The sequence below is a fragment of the Numida meleagris genome, chromosome Z (genome assembly GCF_002078875.1).
Source record: "Numida meleagris isolate 19003 breed g44 Domestic line chromosome Z, NumMel1.0, whole genome shotgun sequence".
Taxonomy (NCBI): domain Eukaryota; kingdom Metazoa; phylum Chordata; class Aves; order Galliformes; family Numididae; genus Numida; species Numida meleagris.
In genome coordinates this window covers 65,115,404-65,137,184 of record NC_034438.1, presented here as the reverse complement: position 1 = coordinate 65,137,184, position 21,781 = coordinate 65,115,404, and the positions used below count along the sequence as shown (strand labels likewise).

The window sequence follows — 21,781 nt, the reverse complement described above, 5'->3', positions numbered from 1 at the left end:
CACCTGATGCCCAGAGGCATTTTCCAGGTTTGCCATTTGACTCTCTATGATAATACGAAGATAGTTGATGCTGTGCTGCTACAATTTGAGGTTTTTTTTGTCTCTCTCTCTCCTTTTTATTTTTCTTATTTACAAATGCCTATAGGAGCAATCACTACCGCCTCTTCTTGAGAGCGGTGCTTGCCGAAGTGAAGTGCTCCTGTGGCAGCTCAGTAGATTTTCAAGGAAGCTGATAATCTCAAGAAGAAACAGTGGTCAAAAGTTGACCAAAGATAGCCTTGTCTGGTAAAATGTGCCTGATCTTGAGAAACACTGTCGGATGTGGATGATTCAGGATACTGATGTACTTCTTTGCTGCAGAAAATGGGCAATAATGATCCCGTGTGTAATTCTACTGAAATCAGTAGTGCTACATCAAAGACAATATTACTGAAATCTTTGCCAGTTTGAAATGCTGCCAAAAGTGTTTGGGTTTTGATGTTTGAAGATCACTAGGCATTAACAATATAGTGCTGGGAATGAAGTGATTTCTCCCCTACATGGATTCAGTTTTTCTACCCTAACAAAATATGGACGCAGGGGTCTGTTTCCTCATATTTTCAAATCTGTGTGTATCTCATTCTCTAGTGAAAGACAATGCAGGAAACCTCCCCCTTCACCTGGCAGCATGATAGTGAGGTATTTGTCCCAACTTTAAAAAAGCTTCTCAAACTGTGTCCTGAGCGATGCTGTAGTTTTTCACTTTCTGGTAGCTGAACTGATGTCCAGACTGATGAAGGCTTTCCATACATGGTGTTTCAGCAAAAGAGAATCTGTTTGCAATATAGAGATGAGATCTGGTCTTCATCTTCTCTGTGAGTTCGATGCATCCTTACATGTCGTGACTGGAACAGAACAGGCAGCAATTTTCATTTCACTGGGATGATCTGGGAAACAGTATTTTGCTTAGCTGCTAAACATTCTGTTGACTTTCCCATCATCTAAGACACTTGTTATGGCCCAAGGAACATGTCTGCATAATACAGTGGTACGATGCAGACACTGTCCAGATTAGGGAATGAAGTCATGCTAAAAAACTTGTCAGCTTGATCATAGTCTTGACCTCAGCCAGAATGTCACAGTTAGGATAGGTATAATTCAACAACAAAAAAGTACTAGCTGGTGGAGCTTAGCCAGCTCAATAAGAAATACTATATACATAAGCAGATTAAATATTCTATGTAGAGTTCAAGATTTTACTGACCAAAGATTTCTTTGAAATATTTTGAGGAATTGATGTCTCAACAAATATTTTTGAGAAACACTCATTCAGACCAAGAGTCACAGATGTTTCCCAGCAGTCAGTTAATGTGCATTCAGAAGGTGCTGCGCTATTGTTGTGTCCACAGCTCATCCCCTGCTTCTGCCTTGGTGAGAGGCACAGCAATTTGCAGAAAAGTTGTGCATGGAGCATGGCGCTGGATGAGTTAAAATGCATGATTGCTAAGACTGTGATAAGCACTACCTGGAATCACTGTAGCTGGAAGACACTGAGGAGAGAATTTTCTGCTTTTTGTTGTTAGGCACTGCTAATGCATTTGACAGCCCTTCAGCTCCCCTGTCTTTATTTGTTTCCCTTTCTCAAAGCAGCACCGTGGGCAGGAAGGCTTTCTGCAGTGCAATATGGCTGCAGGAGTGGGTGGGAAAGGTGCAAGACACCTTGACTGGCTTGTGCTCACTGGAATGGGCTAGAGCTCAGCCATTGCCACTGGTAGGGTATGGTGACCCCAGAGCACTGACTGCCTACCTGCAGCAGCACTTGCTGTGGCATGGGGAAGGCACATTTCATAGGCAGTAGGCTGTCAGAGGGATGAGTGTGCCCCTAACTGTGGCTCCCTCATGGAAATCACATGCTCTGTCTGTTTAAAAACTCTCAGGAACAGAAATTGAAGCTGTACAGACTGAGGTCCAATTAGGCACTCTTTGGAAAGAAAAGGAGCCAGTTGTTTTACGTTCCCACTGTAAGCTTCCCATCCATTAGCAAGATCACCAGTGTAAATATTTTGTGTGTTTTCCTTTTAAATTGCTCAGGTCACATATATTATTTAACTGTGTAAACCAAGCAGACAGTTGTTTCCATACAAAGATGAAGAAGAAGAAATAAAACCCAAGCTCCTTCAGCTGAAGAGAAACCCACCGCAGCATGAGATGTTGTCAAGGCTGCACGAGAGGAGATGAAAAGTTTGTGTCTCTTCTGCTCAGATCATTTATCAGCCACAGAGTCCAAGGCTGCATGGGTTAGCGTCATGGAAGGGAATCATAGGCATGGAGTGATACAAGCAAAATTTTTAAATATTCATTAAAGACTTCAGATGACATTGAGACAAAAAAACAATAAGGTGAAACATGGGTTGAACGTGAGTTGTTTTCTACATATATATATTTTTTTGTATGTCTGAACTACCAAGAAGCTCAGGGTTTTTGGGAATTCTGCTTAAGTTTTCAGACTTCTTCAAGGTAGGATGATAATGATGGCTCTGCCCAATTATTCCACACTTCACTCAGGCATGAGTGAGCAGAACTGTCCCTGTAGGCACAATGTGAAGACACATATTGCTAAAATGATACCAAAATGAGGGCACATGCAGTCCCAGGGCAGTGGCTCAACCTGGAAATGAATGGCCCCAGGGAGATCATGAGATTTCCATCCTGGGCAAGAGTCCAAATACAGTGGGATGGGAGCAACCTGATCCCATTGGTGAGGGCACATGGAGCCCTCTGTGGTCCTCTCACACATAAATTACTGTACCACTCCGTGAGAATTTCCTTGTTTCCCAGGGAATTTTGGAGCCAGAGTAAGAAGTAGTCTTAAGCTAGACGAAGGACACTGGACATGGTGCGGTTGCATGGAAATTGAATAAGAACCTCTTTTGCTAACACACACATGAAAAGATTTTTGTCACATTTTTACCTCCTAGAGTCCGAAGTTTAGGCATGCTTTGGTTTTCTCTACAAGTACTCATTCAATGTTTTCAAAGGAAACAAAGAATGGTTTTGAGGGAAAATAAAATAAAATATAAAATAATAAAATAAACAAGAAAACAACAAATCAAATTAACTTCTTTTGGAATGGTTCTCAAACTGAGAATTTGAAAACAGGCAATCCTCTTTCCCCAAAACAAGTAGTTTTTGCCACTTATCATCACTACCACACTGCAACTGTCATCTTTGCTATTATCTTCTGGAAGAATAATTACCTCTCTGCACTCAATCTGTCCTTGGCTTCAGTTTACCATTCCTTCCAACAGACACTATCAGTCAAAAGAGAGAAAAAGAAAAGCTGTTTTTTAGGGTTCCTTTTTTTTCTCTCATCTTAAGAGTTCTTGTATTTGTTGTTTTTAAAAGCTGGATTTGGGTCATGCGAATTCATTCTTGAGTGCCTATCAGTTCATTAGGAAAAGCTGGCATTGAAGCAAGATGTAAACATCCTCGAGCTACTTTGATACAGTATGGCTGAAATGAAAACTGCTGGTGTGGCTGTGACCTGCACTGAGGACACTGCTCCCGGTGGAAACCTGAGCACTACTGTGGTGACTGTACGGGGATACATCCAGAATATCTGGATCTGTGGCCACCCAGAATAACAATTCCCCACTTTGAAGTACACCTCAACCGATCATTAATTTTTCCTAAATAAATGTGTTCTTAGAGGGATATACAGGCAAAAATACCATATATTCAGACATGTGGCTTGCTTATGCAAGCAAGCAAGAAAAGTGAGCATAAGGACTAAAGCTTTCACATTTTTATTGTAGGCAACTTGTGCAGTTTGTCTGGAGAAGCCATTCCATTATGGTTAAAAGATTTTATTTGAGGATAAAAAAAGTTGCTTTCTGATTTCTTGAGAAGAAAACAGGGACTTTTGAAATCCCTCCTTTCCAAACACTACTCCTCTGCAGGGATATCCTACAGCTTAATTCCCTCTGAGCAGTTCAGAAACAGCAACTGCGTCAGCTCCTTAGGCTACACAGTCCTATTCCTCCTTCCTTTTTTTTGGCTAATGAATCTCGATTTCTTTTCTAGATGATAAAAGAGACGCACAGAGTCAGAGTGTCTCTCTTCTCAGCTTGAATTCTTGTGGGAGGCAAGCTCTCCAGGGAAGGAATGGTGCCAGCACAAAGATGCTGATGCACAGAAGGGGCTGAACAAGGATCCCCTATGCTCTGGAAATGGAAATTTCTCTCTGAATTAGTTCTCAGCCTCTCCATGCTCCAGAAACATGGTTGAAAAATGGAGCTGGCAGAAACTTCCAGCCTCACAGAGGTGTGGTAGGCTCCAGCATGTTAAATAAAGAGGGCCAGACTGAAACTACCATAGCACATTGCATACCTGAAAGTGTGCTCAGCTATTGGTAAGAACAGGGTCTGGAGGCTATTGCACTGATCCTGTGAAGAACAGAGTCTGCTGATGGCACCACCAAACATTTTTTTTTGCGTGTGCAAGGCTGAGCTAGTATTCAGCTTAAGGGTTTATTTACTTGAAATTCATAAAAGAACTCATCATAAAGGAGCAGCAAAAATCCCTCATTTGAGAAACTATCTCCCCTTTTCCACACTGTTGCAGTTATTTGTATATATACATATACATGGATGGATATATCTATTTATATTCTACGACAACAGTTATTTTTAGACTAGAATAAATTGTGGCTTACAATATAATTTTGAAATAATCAAATTAAAATTCATTTTTAGATAAGGTAGTTTTGGCTTAAAACAGTATCTTTATATAGTATCTATAACATAAAAAGCCTTTCCTCTCCTTCAAAGTAAAGATATAATTAAGTTGTAGATTAAGTGTTCACAAACTGCATACTTTAAGAAATAGTTGTTAACAGAAATAGGACCCTCATACTACTCCAGAAATAAAATAACTGTGGTAAATGGATTTATTGTGACAGTAAAGTAGCAGCAGAGAAGTCATTTTTCATTCAATTAGGAGGTTTTGTGCTGTTTATTTATTACCAGCCGCCACCAAACAGAGCCACAGTAAACAATTACTGAAATTCTGTTCATCTAACGATAGAGGCAGTCAAATCTTGGAAGAACCTGTTCTGCCCTGGTGTTCGTCTGAAATAGTGAACAGCTTCATCACTACCAGCCCACTCCACTTCTACCTAGCTGAACAAATTCTTAAAAGCTGTTGGTGCTCACAGGTTGTATCTGCAGTGAAACTCATCAGCCAAAATCAAGTACTGACTTCCTCAATTTTGTTCCTCAACTGCATCATGGTGATAGATACTGACTTTGCATGAGGTGCCCATTTTTTTGAATTACAAAGCTGTTAACGCTTCCAGCTCCTGTGGACCCGGAAAGGGTCCTGAAAAGGGTGGATTTTGTAAGTCACATCTTATTAGAGCAAAATGGCCTTTTCAGTCTCAAAAAAGGGGGCATCAAAGCACCTCTTGTCCTCCATTATCCAGGGCTTGTTCAATGAGGCGTTAAATTGTAACTTAGACAAACATGCCTCCTGCATTCAACAGAGCATTCAGAAGGCCCAGGAGCACCATGTGGACACTCTTTGCCTACAAAAATGCCTAATTTCTAGAAACTCGGTTAAGTGATGAAATTCAATCTTTAGAGTCTACCCTGTACCAGACTCTCTTCCACTTCAGGTTTATACATTTTAATAACTCAGAAATTCAAATAAACTATTAATAGTGGAATAATATTTTTGCCCTGCTGTCATCAGCCACTAGCCATTAGCTCAATTCTCAAAAGTCTTTGCAAAATGTGTTTCCAAAAGCCTAATCTGGGTTTAAGGTGGATATTTGCTACCTCCATTGCTTGCTGGGCTGTTCTGCCTAGGACAAGAGGGCACTAGCTTATTTTCAGCCAGGTATGTAACAAGGGAAAATGAACTAATGTGTAGTAGAGTAAGTCATCTTGCCAGAGGACTAATTGGCATCAGTAAACTGAACACTGTAGGCAATCTGGAATAAACATTTGCAATAAATTATTTCTATTAGATATTTTTCCTATGTGAACAAAATTGCCAGAAATTAGCAGAACCCCTGCAGCTTTCGAAACCTTTATTCGGTAACCAAGCATGCTATTTTACACAGTGCGTTTTAAGAGAAAATTGCTCTGGCAGCATTCAAAAATGAACCAAACCCATGGAGTTCTGGTGCGAATATCTTAGGGTGAACTCAATCTGTTAGACTTTGCAGGATCAACCCAGATACTGCTGACACAGGATTAACCCAGATATTATTTTCAAAGGCTTCTCCACAGCTGATTTTAATGAACACTAATGCAAAGTCTTTACACTCTGCAATGACATTAACACCCTCAGAGCATTGTAAGTAAATACAGGGGCATTCCAGGCAACCCTGGTCTTTTTGACCTGGATTTGTGTCTTGCTCTGTATTGGTAGCAATACATACAATTCAGGAAATGATCTGTGCTTTACCTAACATTTTCTGAAGGAAGATGGATGTGCTTATTTTAGGCTGAGATAGGTCTGGAGGCAACATTTACAGCAGACATGGAGCCATTGCCAGCAGAAGCTCAGAGCAACCTGAGTGAGGCAAGGGAGAGCCTTGGGGAGATGGGGAGGACAAACAGCTTATGAAATGCCTGGCAGGCCAAGCACCATTTTGGCCATCAGCCTGCTGTTTCCAATAAGCAACCACTGCAATGAACAAAGTACAAGAGAAAGCAGCTTTATTTAATACATCTCCATAAAGAATGGGAAATAACCCTGGCCATGGCCTCTTCCTCTCCCTTTTTTTAAAAAAACTTCGGAGTAGCTGTCCTCCCTACATTTGCCTTGCAGCATTTAGGGATGAATCCTGAAATCCCACTGAGGTGACGCAGGAAGCTTTTGGAGCAGCTGTCACCAAGGCCACCTCACTGAAGGCCATACACTTTTCCTCTGATGATGACACTGAATGGAGGGGTAGAGGACCTCCTACCATAGCTCAGTGCTCATCCTCACACCCAGGATTACAGACCATAAGTCAGACCACTCCTTTCACTGATGAAGCTGTTGTTTTAAAAGTCTGATCCCTGATCTATCCTTTGCTTCCTGTGTGATTATTGCTCTCACTCCAGGCTGTGAGCAGACTAATATCGGGAAATAGTTAGTTTTCACATGAATTAGTCAAGAAATCCGTGCAGAGAGCCTGAACTGTGACTAGTGGTAACCATCATAGCAGGACTGGAGCCAGCTCCAACTGACCCCACTGCACCACCATGTGGGGTTGGCATTTCCCTGAGGATGATGATAAAATGCAGTTTAGCAGCAGCTATATCACAAGAAATCAGATGAAGTAGAGCAGTTGCTGGAACTGGCTTCCCAAAGGGTTCTGCTTAAAGAATTTCATGAAAAGCATAATTTAGTTAGCTTGGAAACAGTTAATATGATAAAGGAAGCACACTGCAGCAAAAAAGAAAGCAAGCAAGCATCAGGAAGGCACTGGAAAGGCTGCCTTGCTGCATCAGCCTATGCTGGCAAGAAGAAATTCTCCCTTGACTGCGGCCCAGGGACACCTGAATGAAATGGCAACTCCTGTTACTCCACAGAAATTCAGTCATATTTCTGATGACATTGGAGACAATGTGTGCCATCTCTAGATTTACAGTGAACCTGACGGAGCACTTGTGTGGGCTGCATTCAATTACTTGAATTTAATTGCATTATGTTTGCCAGAAAATTAGGCATAGTTTATGGAACACGATGGTAGGGTTTTGGAGATGCAGGGGAAGGATCCTGCCTGTGGCACAGCTGGAAGCCTGATCTTCCAGTGCAGGCGTGGGCAGAAGAGACATTCAGCACAGCACATCCCCATGCAGGTGCTCATACAATTACTGCACAAGCAACCTAAATATCTTTTTTTTTCTTTTTTTTTGTTTTAAATCACAACCCAGCTCACTTGCTGCAAGGAAAAACTATCCAGTCCTGGTCATCTTTCTGAGATATTTTAATTACTGAATTACTTATGCTCCCCTACAGAGCAAATCTAATGAGATTTGACCACAAATGCACACTGATTACAAAAATGATCTCACATACATTTCTGTTCTTCTCTTTCCTGCACGTAATTGTAAAGGCAAACAAAAAAGGACAGATGATAGAAATAACCAGGATGGCTTTCAGTTGGTGCTATCTGCAGCTGTCATGGAGTCCAGCAGGAATGAGGATGGCTTGGCACCCTGTTAAAAAGGTGCCTCTCCATGCAGGCATACCTATGTGCATCAGCACCCTCCCTACATGTGCATGCACACCCATTTTATTCTCCCATGTACTCCTAACAACTTCATTCTACAATTAAAGATCTGCACACATACACATGCACACTGTTACACACACAGACACAACTAGTGACAGGTACCAGCACAATCTACATGGATCTGCAGGCAGAAAGTGCTTGCTGAAGCCATACAGCGCACATCCAACCTGCAGCGACTGGTGTCTTGTCATTATATACAATCAATAGCACCGCTCTGTTGTAGCAGCACGGCTGTGCTGCCGGAGCTCACACCCTACAAGCCCCATCTCTGCAACACGTTCTGGGCATGAAACACACAGAGAGACATGCAGGCAGTACTGATCACTGCAAGAGACAGGCTCCAGCAGTGAAAGCTGCTTCATGTCGGAGTGGGCTCTTCCCAGCTTTCCGACGTGTGATCTGCATCTCTAATAATGAACAGATTCAGTCAATCCATCCTCTCTGGCATCAATCCCTTACCTTGAAATGCTGCAGCTGAAGTATCTGGTCCTCAAGCTGTTGTCTCTTGCCTTCTATTTCAGTCTGCCTTTTCCTTTTCTCCTTGGAAAAATAATTTGAGGGAGAGAGAGAGGGAGAGAGAAAGAGAGAGAGAGATCGTCAGAGAAATGGAGGCTGTAAGGGTAGCAGATTCATAAGAACATGCAGGCAGCCACACACATCTGTGCAGATGCCACCAGTCCCACTTCACCTGTGCTCTGCTTGCTGGCTCGCAGTAGCTGCCTGCTGCAAGCTGGCCAGCCCCGACCCACTGTCTGCTCACCAACAGGAGAAATTCTCCTCACTGGCTGCCAGCAGCCAGAGCAGCAACAGCATGCACAGTCCCAGAGGAGGGGAGAAAAAATTGCAGGTCGGAGGGAAGTTAAAGGGACATGGATGCACTTTATTGTGCTAGACATCGGGCCAGGAATATGCAAGGTCAACAGAGGACATCAGGGCAGAAGGCAGATGGTGAGGCTACCAGACTGTATCAGGCTTATTTGCAGGGCAAATGGGACAGATAGCCCCATCCAAAGCACCCACATTCACTAGCAGCTGTCCTGTACTAGCTCCCAGAGGCTGAGCTGACCAAGCAGTGCCAAGGACACCATGGCTGTGTCCCTAGCTGGTGATTTTTAAGGTCACCTCCAGAAACACAGATACAAGCCTGTGCCGAGCAGCAGGCTCTCCCAGCTGCTTCAAGAGGAGACTGACCTGTCTTTCTCCTCCTCTACCTCTTCTTACAAAACATCCAGGGGTTGCCTTTCCTAAGTCTTCCATGCTTTGTGGGGAGCAATTCTCTTCATCCACCCCCAGCTCAGATCAGATTCATACTCCCAGAAGAGTAAACAGAATCACAGAATCACAGAATATTCTGAGATGGAAGGGACCCAGAAGGATCACTGGGTCCAAGCCCCGGCTCCACACAGCCCCACCCAAACCCAAACCATGTGTCTGAGAGCAGTGCCCAAATGCTCCCCAAGCTTTGGCAGCTCTGGGCTGTGCCTGCTGCTCTGGGGAGCTGTGCCATGCCCACCGCCCTCCTAGGCACAACCTGTCCCTAGCCCCACCTTGACTTTCCCCTGATGCAGCTCCGTATCGTTCCCTCAGGCCCTGTTGCTGTTTCCAGAGAGCAGAGCTCCTGTGAGGATCTGCAGGCCGCCATCAGGCCTCCCCTCAGCTTCTCTCCTCTGGGCTGAACCAAGAGTTTGTTCAGCTGCAACTTGTACATCTTGTTCTCCAGACTCTTCACCGTATTTTTAGCCCTTCTTCGGACACTCTCTAATAGTTTCATGTCAGTCTTAAATTGTGGCATTCAAACCTGCATGTTGCAAGGAGCACAGTGGGACAGGCCCTCCCCTTGCCCAGTGGCAGTGCTGGGCCTGATGCACCCCCAGGATACAGTTGGTGCTTTTGTCTACAGGGCACCTGCCCCAGCTTTTACTGGAACAACACCCTTTTTTATCCTTTGCCTGCTGAAAACACGTTATTATTTTAATGCATCAGTAGCTGTAAGGTTGGGCTTGAAGACATTTCAGGACTCCTCAAGTCCCCGGAGTAATTTTTCTGTTCCACTTCTGCGTGTCCTACCGGGAATTCTCCACTTTCTAGGGTTTTCAGGCCTTTATGTCTCATCCTCAAGGGACATGGTATGATATCACACAAAAATGATTTATGTTTATGTTGGACCTCAAACCAAGGTATTTTGTGTGAAAGCCCTACATTTACAAGGAAGATCAGGAAACTTTTAATGACGGGTTCACTCAAAACATGGAGTCAACTGCCTGGACAACTCCCACTGAAGACCAAGACATCAGGTGATGAGAGGGCTTTATTAATGAACCCCGAAGAGGCAAAGTGGTCAGATGGCGAATATGCCAAATGGTTCTGTAATACACTGGATAGTCTTACATGCTGGTTGGTTGTATAGAGATACACACACACACTCATATAACTGCCTGAAAGGTTTAATAATATTACTGCTGAACAAAAATATTCTGCTGAAGTTGTTTTAAAAAAGGAAAACTGGCTTTTTGGACAACTAAAATGTCACAAATTGTGCCTGTCTTCAGCTGACAACTTGAAATCTCACTGCTCTGTTCTTCTAAATGACAGTTTGCATAGTGCACACATAGGCATTCAAAATGTATGTATTCTCATTTAAATCCACTCTTTATATAAAACTGATAGCATAAAGAGCATTCCTCCTACCACTCCTCCAATCCCCTTCTTCTCTCTGCACTTTTGAATGGAGCAGGATATTGCATGGCTCTGGAGTTAAAAACCATCAACATGCTTCAGAGCTTTCTCTTTTTTTTGTTTGTTTCCTTGTTTTTTTTTTGTTTTGTTTTGTTTTGTTTTTGTTTGTTTTGAGTCTACAGTATTAACAGTGTAATTCAGACAGCAAAAGCCTAGGAGTGTTTTCTCTGCTTTTTCCTCAAATAAATGGTCAGCCATGAGTCAGAATAAAGTGGTAATAAAAGCAGCTCCAGTTAATGGCCTAATATTCTCAGAATAAGGAAAATTCTCTCCTGTTTGTGCTGAGCTGAACAGATCAACATAATGTTTGAATCGGATGTATGTGGGTATTAACACCCCACATCATATGTGCCATAGGCCAGCATAAGGCACTTACATCTTCACAGTTAACTGACCTACATTTCTGTGTGCTTATTGATACACATACATATATATGTTTTCTACCCTTTAAAAAAGCTCACTTGCTAAAACACATGATGGAAATCACCACTGTACCTTCTCTGGCTGGCTGTGTCATGGCTTATAATGGATGTGACTAGACAGCCTTATAAAACATAGATGGAAACTTATTTTCTTTGAATGAAAGAGAAAGCACTTAGAGTATTTTCCCTGTAGGCAACAACAGCAGGCATTAAAATGCTTGAACTACTTACTAACTAGTGGCTTCTGTGGAGTTAAATTGGAATACTGTTCACAATACCATTTCACTGGCTCTCAGCCTAACCATGTACCTACACCCATTCTCATTTTGCACCATGTCTGAATGTAAGGAGCATTTTGGCAGAAGCTGATTTTTCTTCTGAAGGCTGCTTGAAGTGCAGCATGGGTAATAAGCTGTCAGGACTTTTCACCTTCAGGTCACTCAGTCACATTAATGGTGGGTTTCTCCCATTCACTGAGATCTGTGACTACACATGTTGCTGGCATGCATGAGCACTTTATGAAAAGATGTGGTAGAAGACTGGACAGGCTAACACAAGTAAGTCTCACAAAAACCAGCATCAAGGATTTTAGATATTCATTAGATGAAACAAATTCTCATTCAGGATCTAACTGAAAGCATGAGGATATCGAGCACATGCTTAAACTGAGCATACTGTAAAGTACTTTTCTGTATTTGAGCCTGTACTTGTTCCTCCCTCATTCTGCTCATCTACTTCTGGATATCTTTTTTTTTCCAGTCATGCCTATTAAATTACTCATTTACTATGGCGCCTAGCACTAGGAAAATATAGTACTTGAAACAAACAGATTCACTTCAAACAGCTCTGTTTCAACACATATCCTCTCTGATAACACAGTGAATGCTCCACCATTGCTTCAGCTATCTGTTGGAGCTAGTCACCTCCAAGACGTAAACTAGAGGACCCTGCCAGCCTCAGCCATTCTATCCTTTTGTGAGGAAATCAAGGTGTGAAACTTCTCTCTGTGACTGAAGTGTTATCTACACCTACGAAGACCAAAGTCACATTTCAATCTGCTCTTGCAGGGGTTTCCATTATCATTATGCCAGCCCATGGCCTCCAACCTGAGAAGTTTTCTCAGCAGCAGCTTCAGTTTTGACAAAAAATTTACCTGAAAACCCAAGTGAAGCTAGCAAGGCAAGGGAGAGATGGCTTGGCATGACCTGGGGCTGACGGAGACACCAACCTAAATTCCAAGTGAGCAATAGGATGAGATGTTGTACAGCTCCTGCATATTTTTAGGATGCTGCTGAAAGCTGTAGGCTGGGTGCCAAAACAGTTTCCTAGACCCAATTTCTTGGAGTTATTCTGTGGACAAAAACATGTTTCTTTTTTTTAGAAAGTGAAGAGATTGTAAAAACTAGGTTTATAGGAGGTGGTGAAAACAGGCACGGAAGCCAGCTTCTCCGTTCTACTCTTATAATAGGCTTATCACAAAATATTTGTATCTCTCTGAGGTGTTCTGCTTTTGTAAGAATACTAGCGCTCATCATGGATAGTTACCTTTACAGAGTGGTAGAGTACAGCCAGTACACTTTGAATATCTGGGATGTTTTCGAGTAAAACAAGACTCTAACTTTACATCTCCCTCTTCACCAAAAATACAGGGAACACAGAAAAGTGAAAGTACATGACGTTTTTACTCCTAGACCCAAATGATGGGGAAGGAACATAGGTCAAAGAGCAAGTTGACTCACATCTTGAAATCTACTTAGTGAAAACTGAGATTTGTATTCAGGAGTTTGCTTTTGATGACAAAAGCAGAACATGGAAGCCATGAGTTTATTTCCATTTATAAGACTCCTGTTTTTGGAAAGAAAACAATTGCTGCACAGCACCAAATGTGTCCAGTGCCACTTTTGTATTACTAAAAACAAGAATATCCAATGATCTATAAATAAAGAGTAGAAGAGAAAGAGAGAGAGTATGAAATGGAAATCTATAAGAGCATGAATGAAATGGAAAAAGCAAATGGGCATCTCATACACTGCAAGATAGAAAGGGGCTTCAGCAAATCTGGATGGAGCAGATTCAGAGACAAGGCATGAGTCTGCACTGAAAATTCCCATCTCAAGGTGCCACAGGTGCTGGAAGATGCTAGAGGCTTTAAGGGAACGTGGTCACAGCCAGAGAAAAGGGATATTGTAAAGGATGTCTAAAAAATTGAGTTACATTGGGTTCAAGAACCGCCTGAATCAGAGAGGGTTTTGAGGATGACAGGGTACTTTGGAAATTTTCATATTGATTGTCCTTGCCTAGTGCATGTGCTGACACCACCTATGTCTTGTCAGGGGTGGGATGTGGGAGTTTCCGTCAGAGTCGGGACAGCTGCTCTCATGTAACATTTGATCAAAATAATTTAGAGCTTAGTGTCAGACGTGCCAAACCATTCAAGTAAAAAATAAATAAATAAAATCAAAGCAAACATAAGACCTCAAAAAAAACCATGTTATACTAAAATGCTTCTCTTTGACTCTGCAGTCACAGAATACATCAATTTTCCATTGCAAAGTCATTTCTGCTATTGCTCAGAAATTCTCTTCCACAGAGTGTGAAGAAATGCAGAGGTTATGCAGCTTGCAGACTGGTGGCTGTTTGAGCAGAAGCACGCACCTCTAAAGCCATGTCAATCCTTGGGGCAATGAAGCCTTGGGGAAGACCTCTGCTCTGCTCATGCTGGCAGGAGCACCTGTTTTTATTGGGTTCAAGCCAGCTCAGAGACGTACAGAAAGCACTCCACCAGAGCAAAACAGAAACTGAGCGCTATTTAATTGACCTCACTGAGGAAACATGCCCAGACCTAAGGGCAGGCTATGGCTTACAGTGCAGGTATGGAGAAATGCACAGTGGAAAAATGAATGGAAAACAAACCGAACACAAAACCAGTGGGGCTTGGATCTTGTGCTGGATGCTGAGACCCCAGAGGAGAAGGGCAGCACTGAGGGGTGACTGGTCATTTCCACAAAAAGCTTTCCTGATGTCTTCATCTTTCACATCAAACAAGAATCCAGGCAGGCAAAGAGGAAGGGATGGAGGTTAGTGAGCTCCTACTTCCTGTGCCAAGGCACAACAAATGCACCAAAAAACGACATGTGCAGAGGAAAATTACAGTCTACTTCAAAGCAAGGAAAGCAGTCACAGAGATATATCTTCAAAGAATCACATGAATTTCTCCAGCAAGGAATTATTTTCTCCGCTCTGTGCAGTTGCCAGGTATTGTTCCCTGCTCGCTTAAATCTCACAGATTTTTAGGACAGCTAATACAGGAACAAACACACAAAGAGAGCTTCTGACACCTCAGTTTTCTGTTGCCAGCCTGAGGGCATCTAGAACCTGGAGAAAAGGAGAATCTGGATTCTGCAAACCATTTCTGCCTATCGTTAGAATAATTCAAAGAAATCCCTTCTTGTGCCTTCACAGAAGCTGAATCTTTCCTCAGGTTGTAGTTTAATTGAGTGTCCTCAGCTGGAGTACAGCAAAATGAACATGCCTGAGAGAGTGGCAGCAGGGTGCCTGCTGTGTTTGGATTACCAGCACCTATTGCTGGGACAAGACAGAGGAACCCATCATCCTGCCACAGCTGGACATAGCTACATTTGCAGGAAATCCCATTGTGATAGGAAGTTATGTAGCCTCTGTACTGGCAATCTGGAGGCCTATCTGGCCTGTGTGGTCTCCTCGCTCTAGCAAGAAGAATTTTGTGTTTACCTTTTCCTGCAAGACCCTCTCTGCTTATCCCCAGAAACCCATGGACAACAGGTAGATCCTTGTGTCTATTTAAACATGAGCCAGGGATGATTTATCTTTATCTGTGTACTGTTATCCAGCTTCTGACCTTAGGAAGACTCTCTATTCTATTCTCCTGGGTACCACCTAAGAAATGGGCACCCTAAAGTCTCCCTGTACAGGAAGGTTATTGCCTACAGCGCAGATTCATGATTTCAAATGTCCTGAGCTTCTGGGACCTTGGTGGCTCATCCTCCTTGTACCTGAACAAAGCAAATCATACATTGGAAAGCTTCTTATGGGAGACAGGGATGCGAAGAGCATGAGTTGTTCTTACAGGAACTTCCATGTATCCTCCATATATCCACATATCTCATAACAAAGCTGTGTCCTTTTCCATCACTCCAAGCAACAAGCATGTGGGTTATTTGGACATGAACAACAGGAGCTCAGATGTAGCAGATGAAATCCACATAAAAATAAAGCTTGGGCTTAGCTGTCTTATACATAGAATCATAGAATCGTAGAATCATAGAATTAGCTAGGTTGGAAAAGACCTACAAGATCACCTAGTCCAACCATCCACCTACCACCAACAACCCCACTAAACTACAAAATACATGCCCTTTCCAGAGCTATATGCATGGTGAGAAGCAAAGGAAAGAGGATCTTTCGCCTCCTGTCTTGTGGAACTGCAGACTGTTTAAAACTGGAGATTACTTCACAAGTATTGATTCCGTTCAGACAGCATGCCACAGTGTGCGAGAAATATCTTAGCATGGTTTCAGCACAGAATAGGCTTACATCACAGAGACAGACCATAGTGAGATAGTGAGCAAGAGGCCTGGAAGTTACAGCAATTTTTTGTTTCTCATCTGTCAAACAGGTTCCTGCTAAGAAAAGTGTAGAATCACTCTCAGACAGCTGTACCCTCAAGGTGAAGAAAGAAAGATGCCCTCAGGCCATAAATACACCTGTATTCTTTGCAGCCTTTTCTCTGCTCATGAATGTCAGAGAAGTGAGTTGCTTATGTACAAGAACTGAGTGATCTGAAGGAAATAAAGACATGCCAATTCAAGTGCTTCTGGCAAAGAAGCAGTTGTCTCTGGTCTGCAACCCACTTTCTTGCTGATGTTGTCACTTGCATGCAGAGCAACTATTCTTGCTTGGATTTTCTTGGGGAAAATACAAAAGTAATTTTCTCCATTTCTCTGAAACGCTGCAACTTTTTAGACAACGCATAGGATATCTTTGTGTGATGATGAAGGATGGATTTATCCTGTGCTAATCTGCCATGTAAGAGAGATCTGTGTCCATGTGCTCTTTGTATGCAGTTCAAGAGAAGCATAACAGTCATTGTTTAGGACACCAGAGGAGGAGTTCATCCAAATGGAGCCCTGTAGGATTTACTTCTGCTCCGGGCTTCTGGATATGAGCATTTCATATCTGCCATGAGCCAACTACCAACTACCTGTGACTATAAAGGGCAAAGACATCCAAGGAGAGAAAGGCTCTTCCTTTTTGAAGACAACAGCCACCATAGGGTTGCAGCAAAAACTTAGCTGCCCTGAGCACTTACAATTATAACTCCCTGCTCACCACATCCAGCCACAATGGTGGACACAGACAATGACCACTCAGTTAAAATCACCATGTATCTCAAACAACAAATAAAATGATGGCACAACTCCCAGAACAACACCTCTTAATGAAGAGTGATGAACACAGGAAGGAATTTCTTTTTGAAAAACTCCCTCATTAGCATTTGAAAAATGTCTCATTGAGATTATGAGACAAAATTATTGTGGAGAAATCATGGCTCCTTTGATATCCTGTGGGGAAATTCTCACTTGGGTGAAACCATCAACCCCATTTTGGAGTGACTAAATTTTACCTGCAATTTTCTCACTTCTCTTGATGCTCCTAGGTCACTGGAAGCCGTGGTTCAGGTCTAACCCACCAACGCTTTTGGCTGGACAACCTCCCATAAGGAGTTTCTAAAGTATGAAAAGTTTGGATAATGTCCTCCTTCCTCCCACATCTGAACTGAAACTGTATTTGGGCTGAGGAATAAAGTCACGCTTTCCTATGCATTTACAATTTGATCAAGGGTGTCAGGCTCTTAGACCATCCCATGCACTGAAGTTCAAGTATTTTTTGCAAAGGTCTCCCTGTTTTTTGTCTGGAAGGTGTGACATGACATGACAGCAAACAGATGCTGAATGAGCAGAAAAACACCTATACAATGCTGATGTTGTCCTATAAAGCAGGTACTGATAATGGTATGACATCCATTAAGGAATCTGTAACTCTTCCATTAAGAAATGAAAAACAAATCACAAGATTTTAGTCCAGGACACACAAGCTGAAGCTGCGATCCTTTACACTGCTTTTCCCCTAAGCCTGTTAAGGATCTTTAAACATTATTTTTTGCTCAGTGATAAAGATCAGAATCACAAAGGCTATGATTTCAGAAGGACTAATTTTCCCTCACTGCACATATGACAGACATGCCCACTTCAAGGAATTTCCCAAGACACAGAAGATGATGCAGGAGGAAGAAATTAGACTTTCAGCTGTGGGAAGGGAACAAACTGGTCTTGCTAGTCAGAACAGAACAGTGTCTCCAGCCACAGGGGCAAAAGCAGCACTAATTCTGATATCTGACTCATATCCAACTTTTTGCTTATTATTTTCAAAGTAGTGGTACAAAAGACCCAGAAGAAGGAATTATACACAAAGCTGGGCTTTGTGTTTTAATCCTTGCAGCCTGGCTGGATTAGACAATGATTTCAGCGTCTCGGTGTCTCACATCAAAATGTTTTTATTGCATTGTTGTCTCCTACTTGTAAGCATGGCAGTGTGCCTGCTGGCACCAAAGCTGTCCATGCTGACCTGTGCGGAACAGCCCTGGATCTCTTTCTAGCAGGCCAGGTTTGAGTTGCTGGACTGTGAGTGGTTCCTCTGCTGCCAGAAAACACTTCTTGTCATCTGTGAGATGCTGTTGTTAGCTTAAAATCCTTTCCTTAAGCTTTTGTCCAACTATGGTCATGAAATAAGGATGCTCACATACTCTGATGCTTGGGGATCTGCTAACAGAAGTTGCAGTTGCTGGTGTGTCTGAGTCCTAATCTTCTCTACATTCAGGAAGGAAAGACTGGCTTGCTTTACAGCAGGAAGAAAGAAGGGAACAAACATCCCTATGGGCACAGGGAGATGCAGTCATGAGCCTAGGACTTGCCGCTTTCCAATCATCAGAATCCTTTCAGTCTGGAGATGCAAATGAGATAATGCACAAATTCAGAAGCAAATGACTGCTCCGGCTAAGATCTATCTCTGAACAGACTCTGAACAGTCTCTAGCAAGGGGCTGGGTTCCTCTTAACCAGCCTAGAAGATTCAACTCTTTTGTGCCTTGTAAAGACTGACCCAGGTCTCAGGGGCCATCACTGCCCCCCTCCAGATGGAAGATCAGCTCCCTGCTGAGTCCAATTACGGCTGGACATGGCATCCTCACAGCACAGTGGGGTTTCAGCCTCCTCTCCCACTCACCACTGAGTCACGTTACTCCAACAGGAGACCACAGAGAGACCAGAGAACATAAATGATGAATGCAATCGTGACTGTGAGGGTGGATATGTCTATCTGCTTGGCAAAAAAAAGCATGCTTAGTATGTGATCTAGGCATGCTAAAAATCCTACCCAGCCTCAGCTTTGGCATCTTGCCTATGCAGCACATAAAAGAGCTTCATCTCCAACCAGCTTGCTCTAAAGGTTATTTAATCTGACAGGTGTAGGATCACATGTCTCAGTACTGAACTTTAGCAGTACATGGGAGGTATAACTGCTATGTCATACCCATAGGTAAGGCATCCCAACATTTTCTTCATTAACAGGAGCAGTTAGGACACCACACTATGGATTGCATAACAAATCTGTATGCCCAGCTTCTTCCTGCACTGTCAGAGGCAGAGATTGCCCTGCCCTCAGCAACATGAGCAAGACCCCACAGCAGCTTTGCACAAGCACGAAGCACTAAGAGGGAAGACTTGCATAAACACACCATGTGATTGCCTGCTTCTTCAGGAATGGGCTACTGGCAGATCCTCAAGGCAGGCTGCTTGAGGCTCAGGCCATGCTGGATCTACAGACCATGTACGCTTTGGGCTGCAGAAACAGCAGAATGTGGATGGATGTATGGTGTCAGTCTGCATCTGACTGCTTTGGTGCTAGGCTCCAAAGCCTGGATCCATTTGTAAATGGGCATATGTCTGCTGTGCTGTTTAAGGTGTTTTCCTTCAGGAAACTGCCTGGGTTTCTCTGTGCTTTGCATCCCTGCTGCAGCTTCTCTGCAATTCACATCGCACATGTGCCTGGGATTTCACAGCTTCAAGGTCATCCCTGGGGTGAGTGCAACTGCTGCCTGGTTTGTGCAGGTTTACCTGCACAGGTACTTGGGGTGATGGGGGTTCAAGCAAGAAAGCCTGTACAGTTAGGATGAATTTCACACTTACTAGATGCACCTGACAGGCTTATAAAGCTGTGAACCATTTGAACTGTTTATTAAACAGCAATTAGCATGGCAAAACACACCAGTCAACAAACAAAACCCATAATAGAGGCAGCAGAGCGAGGCCCTGCCATTGTTACTTCAGGGATCTGGCCTGATTCCTGCCGCCAGGAATGGGGACTCTTCTCCTGAACCTCAACATGATGCCATGCAGATGCTATGTAACCACTCCTGCACAACTCCTCTGTTTTTGCCTGTGTCTCCTGTAGATCTCTGAGATAATGATGCACTCCCTCACCCCATTACTTTGCAACCTGGTTTTGAAATGCCTTCTCTCCTCCTTCCACAGAGCACTTCTGTCAGATTTTCTCTTCTATTAGCTAAAATATGCACCCCTGCAGCACATTCTCCTGGGGAGTTGAAGCAGGAATAGGGCTCAAACACAGGTAGGTTCTGTTCCCAAAGTCATGCTCTTTCCTCCTCCTATTGTTACTCCATCCTGATATGCAGATGACACTATTTTCCACATATGAGAGTGTTCTGGATAATGGTCAGGTCTGTCTCTGCAAATACCCCAAGAGTTGTTTCATCTTCCTAAGACAGGTGGCTTAGCAGCCTCCAGAGATTTTGGTAACATTAATTAAATCAGTAACCTGTCATCATCTGCTGCTATCTTCAATCTTTTACTCTGGGCAACCCTATATGATTTCCTGATCTAGGATCTGTTTTCATTCAGATCTGTGTGAAATGCATCTTTCTCTCTGCTTCTAAATTCATCTCCTAGATGAAGAAACAAAATACAGCTTGCAGATACGCTACACTCTTTTACATGATTTATACATTTTGATCTCACAAGGACATCTAAAAGTGAAGGTCTGACTTTTTAAGCTGGCTGTGTACTTCAAAAAATAACAAAGCAGAGCATCAGCTCTGAGATCCCTAACATGCAGCCTCACTTCAGCATGAAATGTAACCAGGATGCAGATCTCTGAACATTTAAATGGAAAAGCCTTATAAATGTGCTCAAAAGGCAGAAGATGGCCAAGAGAGAAAGCACCATGTAAATTCCCTCATCTGCCTCTCATTCTCTAGTTTAAGGTCATGTTGTAAATCTGAATTCAGCAAGGTATTTGCTCCACACTAGTGTTAAATTAAATGAACCAGCATAATCTACTTGTTAATGGTACAAATCAGCTAGTTGTGTTCTCCCCACATTTAGCAGCATAGTGACAAGTACGTGTCTTCCCAAAAGCTCAGTCAAAATGGAAGTTGTGCTGAAGTGGATTTGGCACTTCAAGTGTCAGAGGCAGCCATTGTGTTGGAGAATGTGGAAAGCAAAAGCATGCCTTTCTCAGTCAGCTACATCTAATGGATCTATCCCTGGTGGCAGGTTGCACTATTGTTTCTGAGTCAGTGCTGGCCTGGGTTTAGCAGAGCTCGCTCTCCAAGCCTGTAGAGCAGAGTATGCCATTCTTGGTCTCATTACTACCAAATTTTCTTGGAGATGCTCTGTTACTTTAACACGGAGTTCATACTGTCTTTTTTCAGCTAGAGCATAAAGGAGAGTGTCAAGACAATCAATGATATTTGAAAAGTCGTGGCAATTAGGTGAAGTCCCTCGTGACTGGAAAAAAGGCAACATCAAACCCATTTTTAAGAAGGGTAAAAAGGATTACCCCTGGAATTACTGACCTGTCAGTCTCGCGTCTGTGCCAGTCAGCTCATGAAGCAGATCTTCCTGGAAGCTATGCTAAGGGCACATGGAAGACAGAAAGGTGATACAGGAGAACCATCATGGCTCCACCAAGGGCAAATCCTGCTTGACCAACCTAGTGATTTTTATGATGGTGTCACTGCATCAGTGGGCAAGGGGAAAGCCACTGATGTCATCTATCTGGACTTCAGTAAAGCCTTTGACACGGTACCCCACAACATCCTTGTATGGGAACTACTGAGTCATGGCCTGAACCACTGATTGAGCACCTGGAGGAAAGACCCAGTCAGCCCTGGGAGCACAGGTGAAGGCAATTCACCTGTGCAACCAGAAGGGGTGGAGCCTGGCTCCACCCCTCTT

General features: G+C 43.1%; 1 protein-coding gene across 4 annotated transcripts in view; it reads right to left on the bottom strand.

Annotated features, from left to right (window-relative positions):
* LOC110389395 (A-kinase anchor protein 2-like) overlaps positions 1-21,781 on the bottom strand; it is a 258,560-nt gene that overhangs the window by 199,972 nt on the left and 36,807 nt on the right. For all 4 annotated transcript variants that reach the window (XM_021379718.1, XM_021379721.1, XM_021379719.1 and 1 more), the window contains exon 2: positions 8,732-8,812. In XM_021379718.1, coding sequence (XP_021235393.1) covers positions 8,732-8,812 — 81 coding nt within the window. The remainder of the gene's footprint in view (positions 1-8,731; positions 8,813-21,781) is intronic.